The sequence below is a fragment of the Schistocerca americana genome, chromosome 1 (genome assembly GCF_021461395.2).
Source record: "Schistocerca americana isolate TAMUIC-IGC-003095 chromosome 1, iqSchAmer2.1, whole genome shotgun sequence".
NCBI classification, from domain to species: domain Eukaryota; kingdom Metazoa; phylum Arthropoda; class Insecta; order Orthoptera; family Acrididae; genus Schistocerca; species Schistocerca americana.
In genome coordinates, this window is record NC_060119.1 from 419,700,278 (window position 1) to 419,709,529 (window position 9,252).

Consider the following 9,252-nt stretch of genomic DNA (forward strand, 5'->3'; position numbering starts at 1 on the left):
AGTAGAAACATAACAGAATTAATGTAAGGGGCTGATGATTTACAATTTGTAAATATTTTTGAAAAGTCATGATTTGGTTCTGCATGACTTACATGAAAATCACAGTTTTGTGTAAACAACAGACCACCCTCATATATAAAAATTACATTCATTTCAGTAGATGCAGCCAATCATGATCCTTTGTACCCAGGTAAACAATTATCACTGCTTGACACAAAATGTGGTCAGATGTCTGTGTATCTTTGTCCACATACATATCATTGGCGTTTATGTAAATTATTAGAGTTGCATTTCTCTGTGACAGGTAGAACAGCCATAAGAGTGAATTAGTGTTGTTACCAAACCTGATTATGTATACAGGGTGTCCAAGGAGGAACAGTCAGTGTTCAGGGATATGAGAGGAATGATAATTTGAAGCAAAAAAGCTTCATATGTGGACGGATGCTATACTATTTGGTTTCCAAGATAGAACACCTTTAATGTACATTGTTATTTATTTTCTCTATTATTTAATACATTGTAAGGTTTACACATGTACAACAGTTAGTAAACATTAAAACATGCATATTACAACACAGCAATTGAAAAATATATGTTTTAACAGTTAACTGATGCTTCTCTCTGATATGCCCTCAATCCCTGGCACTACTTTTCTCACAATATGCCATGGACAACTGCATGTTCAACAGGCTAGTTTAATAGCAGGAACACATCCCAAGCAAAGAGGTTAAAAGAAGCTAGGTAGATTGGGCTAAAATAAAATCCCAAGGAGGTTGTGTAGACAACATACATATTTACCTAAAAACAAATGGACATTTCAATGTATTCTGGACATACTCCGTGTCAAGGTTCCAGTCAACCTTGTCTGATCACCACAAGGGCAGATCCCTGTACTGTGCGCCACTTCAAATCTGTGCCTGCCATCAAAGACCAAGTAATGGACTGCCTGCAACATTCTGTGTCATCCCTCACCATTTATCAGGAACCAAAAGCAGCTGGATTAGGAAATTACCATTCCATGTGTAGTCTGCCATTAACATTACAGCACAAATGGCTGTGTGTGGATTGGTGCTGTAACTGGGAAGTGTGGATTGGTGAAGGATTGCACTGCATTGTGTTCAGCAATAAATCACCATTCTGCACTGCCTTGACTTACTAGTTCCTAGTGGGTACGGCATTGACCTCAGAAGAGATCCCATTCTTCCAATAATTTGGAAAGGCACTGCAGTGTTACTCCTGGCATTATGGAGTGGAGAGCCATTGGGTATGACTTCTTTCCTCTTTAGTAACAGTTGCAACTTTCCAAGCGATAAGATGTTACAGATTAAGTTTATCCTCTATATAATGGATGACATGCAGTTAATATACCTACAACAATAATTTACTTTTGTTTCATTTAATAGAACTGTGAAATGCTACTGTAATTAACTGAGTGTTTAGAGCAGTTTAAGTCAACCAACTACCCTGGACTATTAATGTTCTGTGATGACAAGGGAAAAATTTCTTGGTGTATCATAGGGATGCTACTGATAGTTATTTTACAGGTTTTGTTACATTGGCACATGTTAGCAATAACATAATCAAAAGTATAATAATTTTATTTGTATAGATTTCCTGTCTTAGGTCTGATTCTTCATACAGTAATTTGACTACTATCTCCTCTCATTGTGGAGCTTGTCACATAGAGCTTTCAAATTACATAAATGCAATATTATGGCAGTTCATAGAAGGAATCTGTGGCGTTTTATAACCTTTGTCTATGTAAGTGAGAATTTTGTCCCATAATTTCAATGGTAAATAAATCATAGTTAAACATGTGGTTGCACATTTGGCTTGCATCAAATATTGTTTGTCCAGTCTAATGGTTATCTTCTGTCTTGTCTTCAAGAACTCAAAGTATCATTGAAAGATACTACCCAAGACGTCAAACAGTTTCTTTCCTTGCACTCAATCTAGCATTGCATTCAGTCTTTAGGACCATAGGCACAGCCTTTTTAAGTGGCTCTCAGCACAGCAGTGACTGAGAAAAGAAAATTTACAGTGCTTGAATAGTTCCAAAGAATGATAATCACATCTTGATTGACCGAATGTACACCCCAAAAAATTCAGTGTGATTATCACAATTCACCATGTGAGAGCTAGATTATCTGCCATCACTGCAACATTCTCGTGGCACTGTGACCTACAATCTTTAGTACCTGTTAAGTCCTTTCCCAGTTACTGAAGGGGTTATTCATGAGGCTGTCGTGTCAAAGTCTTCCTGGCTTATTTCAATGAAACCAAGGAAATTCTCATGTAGATGTATAACCTTACCTATGAAATTTATGTCCACAAATCTGACAACTTGTGACATATGCTCACAAGTTGAGTAGGAAAAAAGCTCTTATTTTTTAGTTTTATATATCTTACTGATTAGTCTCTAGCAAATACCAGTTGACATTGGATGTTTGATCTCATTGTGAACAAGCAGCAAGAGGTAAGATATGGTACTTCATTGATTTTCAACAGGGATTGAAATTGGCAAATAGCCTCAATACACAAAGGAAGTTTCCAGAATTGGAAGTGACATTGTCTCCTTGAAGTTGCTCTCTGTGCCTATGCAAAGCTAAATTTTGTGTTCCCAAGCAACAAATGACCCCTATTAAGATGTTGCATAATTTTCCCTTTATGTCTCCTATATCTTTCTAAATTTCTCTACTAATTAGTCTTTTATTTTCAGGGAGATTCTTGTCAGGCTCCTTGCATTATACTAAGCACTCACAATGAGTCTCCTCCCCCTTCCCCTTCTTCTTGTTCTTCTTTCCTTCTTCTCTCCCCCCCCCCCCCCCCCCCCCCCCCCCGCCCCTCCTCCCCATGATGGCCATTTTTCAGGTGCTTGACATTGTATAAAGGTATCCTACTAATCCAAAGAAGACAAGGAACCTAACTTGAAAAACAAGAAGCAATACATATAAAATGTTGCTGTCTTGGGTGGAGAATGCACCAACCAGGAACACATCACATCACCACTGCAGCCATTGCTCAATTTTTTCTTGAAGCAATGTTTGCTCACTACTCAGTTGTTTGTTCAACAAAATGTTCCTTAAAGGGACCAGCAACAGTAATTAATAACTTCAGTCCTTAATTTGCGAGACATAATTACTTTCTCATCTCTGTGTTAAATGTCAAAATTCTAAATCATGCTGTGGAATCAATCTGGTATGATATATTGATTTTTTTTCCCAAGATTCCTGTCACTAAATTCTTTAATCATTTTAGGTGTTGGAAGTCATTGGATAATAAGCATCTGCCTTCAGATAACAGGCTTCTGCCTTATCTACAGTTTCACTGACATTTTCAGTCAGAGCATCATTGTAATTGGACTTGTCAAAACACAGTTTGCTATAAACTTCACCTGTAGGTCTAGACATAAAATTGTCTGATTTCTTAGGCAGCTCACAGCATTTTACTAAAAATTAAATGCTGAAAATTAAATTTCTGTCAGTTTCTAAAAACATCTCCAGATACCAGCTGTACTTCTTTGCTTTTTCTGTCTACAATTTTTCTATCTCCTGCTCTTTCTCTCCACTTTCCTTTTTCCACAGTTTCATGACATTCTACATAACAGGGAAAAAGAGGTAGATTCCAAAGAAAACAAAATAAGAGCAAACAACAACATATTTTGCTTCATTATTGCAGCAATAAAGCATCTAGTGTTCTTGGGGCAATACATGCAAGCTGTTTGTTCCATTACCACAAAATAGGAAATAGTTTCAACATAAGAGGTAAAAAGTAGCACACACTGTCACTACTATTAATCATCCAATCATGTCTTGATGTTGTTAGTGTATCCTGGCAAGAAACCAGTCAAATATTAATGCTGGTTATAAAGGGAACCTGTAGTTTGATGTGGAATCTGCACCATGGTTCTACTTAGCATTTTCCAAGGAAAAGCTGAACCCAAAACCTTAAGAACTGTTGTCTGACAATTTCCCACTGTGTTACATATCCACACAACAAGTATCAACTTATATGCACTATAAAAACCACATCCAAAGTGAGAAAGAAGTGGAAGAAATTTATCCAGGTGCACACTCAATTCACAAATTCACCTTCTCTAAATATTATAGCACTGATAACATGCAGGCCCACTTAGTAATGACGGTAACACACTTGATCAGGTTAAAATTACACTAGTAGTTATATCATGTCACCAAATAAAATGCCTTTACCCATTCATATTTAATTGTTGAGTGCACAGCATCAGTGCAGTTGCTCACACCTCACACCATTTCCTGCTGTGCAGGCCAATTCTGTTGCAACCATGAAGGGGTGGTAGCCATGCCAAATAATCAATGCTGCATTGCCTGTTTAGTCACTTATTGAGATCAACACAACTTTAGAATGAAGTAAAACTTGTTGTTGTTCTTGTTGTTGTTGTTGTTGTTGTTGTGGTGGTGGTGGTGGTCGTGGTGGTGGTGGTGCTGGTTGTGATGGTGGTCTTTAGTCCAGGGATTAGTTTGATGCAGCTCTGCACACTACTCTATCCTGTGCAAAGCTCTTCATCTCCAAATAACTATTCCAACATACAGCTATCTGAACCTGGGTACTGTATCCATCTCTCAGTCTCTGTCTACAATTTTTACCTCAAATGCTTCCCTCCAATACCAAATTGACAATTTCTTGATGCCTCAGAATGTCTGCTATCAACCAATTCCTTCTTTCAGTCAAGTTGTGCCACAAAATTTTTTTCTCCCCATTTTGATTCAGTCCGTCTCATTAGTTATGTAATTTTATGCATCTAATTATGCAATTATGCATCTAATCTTCAGCATTCTTCTGTAGCACTACATTTCAAAAGCTTCTTTTGTCTTCTTATCTGAACTACTTATTGCCCACATTTCAGTTTTGCACAAGGCTACACCAAATTCTATGACAAACAGCCATGAAACTCCCCAGGGCAAAAAAATGCAACTTTCTGATTCAAGTTACTAGACACCAGCCATTTAAAGCACTAGCATCACTTCAGCTGTCAAAATTTGTGGCAACTCAAGTGGTGCAAGTGCTCCAAGTGGCCTGTGTGTAGTAACAGAAGAATGGTATGCTATAAATTGAGAACTTGTTATTTTTAATGGTGTGACTTTAACATTTCCCAATCACTAACCATACAGTGGCTTTAAACAATACGAAAAAGAAAATTCAGTTAAAGTAAATTCCATCTTAATGCAGACATATAATAATGAAATCTCAGTGCAATGTAATATATACAGTTCCCATTAGCAGAATCTTAATTGTATCACCAAAAATTTTTTAAGACTGAAAATGAGTTGTGACCTGAGAAGTTTAAGTCCGAAAGTAACTGATTATGAGTATATCTACATGCTTGGCATGTCCTGTCTGTCACTCTGTGCTGATTGTAGTGTAGTTCATTTCACGAGTTTCTTTGTGGATTTCAGATTTGTTTTAATACAATCAAAATTAGGCACAACTTTTAAAATCTTGGAGATATTTTTTATTGCTGCTACAGTTTATAGTAGCACTATGAACTCCAAAAGATGACATCATTGGCTTTTTGAATCTCCTTCTACACTCTATATATAAAATACACAATTGTTTCATAATGTGTTTCTATGTACCAGTCACATAGCAGTGCTGCAGTAGCAGTTTCAAAAGAACTGTGGGAATATCATGACTGTTTGTCACAGACTGTGGCTGCACTGCAAAAACCCTTAGGAAATACATCCTAACATCCTAGCACTTAAATTCATGTTCAATGTTGACAAATTTTCTTTTTTGGAAATGCCTTTCCGTTATTGCCAGTCTGGATTTTATATCCACTCTGTTTCAGCCATCATCAGTTATTTCATTTCACAAATAACAAAACTCATCTTCTACTTTTAGTTGCTCATTTCTTCATCTTATTTCCTCAGTATTACTGGAAGTAGTTCAACCAGATTCCATTACCCTCGTTTTACTTTTCGTTATGTTCATCACATAATCTCTTTCCAAGACACTGTCTGTTCTGTTCATCTGTTCCTCCAAGTCCTTTGGCATCTCTAACAGAGTTACAATGTCATCAACAAACCTCAGAGTTTTAATTTCTTCTCCCTGAATTTTAATCCCAACTCCAAATTTTTCTTTAGTTTTCTCCAATGATTGCTCAATGTACAGAGTAAATAAAATGTAGGTGAGACCATAAACCTCTCTCACTCTCATCTCAACCTCTGCTTCCCTTTTGTGTCACTAGATTCTTGTAACTACAGTCTGGCTTCTGTACAAGCTGTATATAACATTTTGCTCACAGTGTTTTATCGCTATCACCTTCAGAACTTCAAAAAGTGCACTTCAGTCAATACTATCGAAAGCTTTCTCTATGTGTACAAATTATAGAGATATAGGTTTGTCTTTCTTTATTGTATCTTCTATGTTAAGTCCTAGAGTCAGTATTGTCTCACATGTTCCTATATTTCCCCAAACAAAACTAATCTTCACTGTGGCCAGCTTCTACTGATTTTTCAATTCTGTAAAATAATTCTTATCAGTATTTTGCAATCATACCTGACTTATTAAACTGATAGTTCAGCAATATCCACATCTGTCAGCCCCTCCCTTCATTAGAACTGTAATTCTTACATTCTTCTTAAATTCTCTAGCTGTTTTGTCTCATACTTATTGCATCATGCCAGGTAGAATAGTTTTATTATGGCTATCACTCCCAAAGATATTAATAGTTTTGAGGGGAATGTCATCTACTCCAGGGTCCTTGCATCTAGACCTGACCCATACATTCTCTCACCACCACCTACTCCAGTCCACTCACAAGCATCACCTATCCCATCACAGGCAGGGCTACCAGTGAAATCAGTCAAGTGATCTACAAGCAAAGCTGCAATCACTGTGCTGTGTTCTACTTGGGCATTACAACCAACAAGCTGTCTGTCTGCTTGAATGGCTACCAACAAACTATGGCCGGGAAACAGCTGGACCGCCAAGTTGCTGAGTGCATTGCCCAGCATATAGTTCTTCATTTTAATGGCTGCCTCACAGCCTTTGCCATCAAGATCCTTCCTGCCAACAGCAGATTTTTTTGAATTGCCAAGGTGGGAATTCTCCCAACAGTATATCCAACAGTTCCATAACCCTCCTGGCCTCAATCTCCATTAGTTATTGTCCTACACACACCTATGCCCCTCCCCGCTGACCTCAGCAGCCATAGATAATGGGGTTTTGTTGTTGTTGTTGTTGTTGTTGTTGTTGTTTTTTTTTTTTTTTTTTTTTTTTTTTTTTTTTTTTTTTTTTTTTTGTGTGTGTGTGTGTGTGTGTGTGTGTGTGTGTGTGTGTGTGTGTGTGTGTGTGTGTTTTGTCCAATTCCAATGAAGACCTGTACGGCCAAAAGCTTACTTGTTTGAAGGTTTTTTTTTTGTTGTGTCTATCTGCAACTCAGCAGCTCCACTATATGGTGCATAACAATCTATCCTTTTCGTAGTATTGTTATTATCCCATCTTGGATTTACCTACACTTCAATGATTGTTTTTTCTATGGTACAGTTCAAAACATGGGACAACAAAAAATCAAAAGTAGCACTGCTTGCAGGAAAAACATGGTTTGTTTTTCATTGTTTCATTGACAATCAATACAAAGTCATAATAAGCAATACAACAAACACAAAATATGCTTTTTGCATTTCCGTTGAGTTGGTATAATAGAACTGGATGAATCTAACTGCCAAATAGAAGAAATAAGTATCTCTATACCAGGGAGTGGTAGTTCCCATGGAACTGTTGCTGCCCAATCAGAATTTCTTCATGATTTATTTTTATATGTCTCACCACTTCTCATTTGAATGCTATCCAATCTTTTACCATCATCTTCTCTTTTTTACTTTATTTAATATTACATTTTGATGTAGTATTTTGCCTGGAAGTATATATCCAAATTCTTATGTTATCTTATAAAATAATATTTATTAATATTGTACTTTAAAAAGAATTTGTATGTAATTATTTTACAGTTATTTAACATATTTTTTAATTTTTTCCAAACAGTGGACACAAATGGAAGCACTGTACTGCAGTTTGCAGTTGTATCTATAACACCAACAGAAGAGTGCAGTCCTTTGCAGTCAAGGCAAGTTCAACCACTATCAAAGGCTACACAAATGTGTGCAGGTGGACAAGGACCTGATGCATGCAATGGTGATAGTGGTGGTCCACTTATGAAATACACAAATGATTCAAAACCAGTACAGCAAGTTGGAATTGTCTCATTCCGAACAGGAACTGAGTGTGGTCCAACAGCAAGTGTTTATACAAGAGTTGATGGTTTTCTTGAATGGATACTTGATAATATTGAACCATAAGCTTGAAAGTTATTCACTGTCCCAAGTATGGTGTTAAGAGCAGATAAATCAGCTTTATTTGTCACAGAATGAAATGATAACATGAAAATGAAAAGTAAAGCAACTGTTGAATTTATCTAGAAGAGTCAGTGAAGAAGCTACCTTCATTTATAAAGAAGTTAATATGCTGGAAAAGAGAAGTAAGAGTATATACAGATCTGAGATTTGCTCAAAAGTTTTTTTTTAATTGAGATGCTGGAGGATTTTTATCTAAGATTTTTGTATCCATTTTTCTCTTTTTACAATAAAAAATTGCTCTGATTTAGGCCACAGTTGAGTGCTTTGTCATAATGTCTGTTAATGCAGAAAATATTAAATTTTTAGTGAGCTCTATTTATATGATGTTATTGGTTATAGAAATTGTCCATTATGGAGCTCTAGTTTCAAATGTTCATTGAGTTTTGTAATCCATACAAATTTCATTAAAAATATTGCTTTCATTTCGTTGTATAATTTTTAATGATGCCACATGATTAAAAATAAATTCTCTCTCTCTCTCTCTCTCTCTCCCCCCCCCCCACCCCACCCCATCATCATCCCCCCCCTCACCCCTCCCACCCACCTTCCCACACTTCCCCCCAAAATGACTACACCTTGATGCTTCAGGATGTGTATTATCAACTAATCCCTTCTTTTAGTCTAGTCGTGCCGTGAATTTCATTTTTTGTCCAGTTTGATTCAGTTTCTCTTCATTATTTACTCAATCTGACCATCTAATCTTAAGCATTCTTCTTTTCTGAACCATTTATCTTCCAATGTTTCACTTCCATACAAGGCAACTCACCAGACAGACGCCTTCGGATTAACACATTTCTCTCTTTCAGAGATGCTTTTCTTACCATTGGCAGTCTGTATTTCATATCCTCTCTGTTTC

General features: G+C 36.7%; 1 protein-coding gene across 3 annotated transcripts in view; it reads left to right on the forward strand.

The window, feature by feature from the left end:
• Nucleotides 1-8,822, forward strand: part of LOC124602326 (CLIP domain-containing serine protease B9-like) — a 188,210-nt gene extending 179,388 nt beyond the window's left edge. For all 3 annotated transcript variants that reach the window (XM_047136314.1, XM_047136315.1, XM_047136316.1), the window contains exon 7: nucleotides 8,026-8,822. In XM_047136314.1, coding sequence (XP_046992270.1) covers nucleotides 8,026-8,339 — 314 coding nt within the window. In that variant the 3' untranslated portion in view covers nucleotides 8,340-8,822. The remainder of the gene's footprint in view (nucleotides 1-8,025) is intronic.
• The last annotated feature ends 430 nt before the right edge of the window (nucleotides 8,823-9,252 follow it).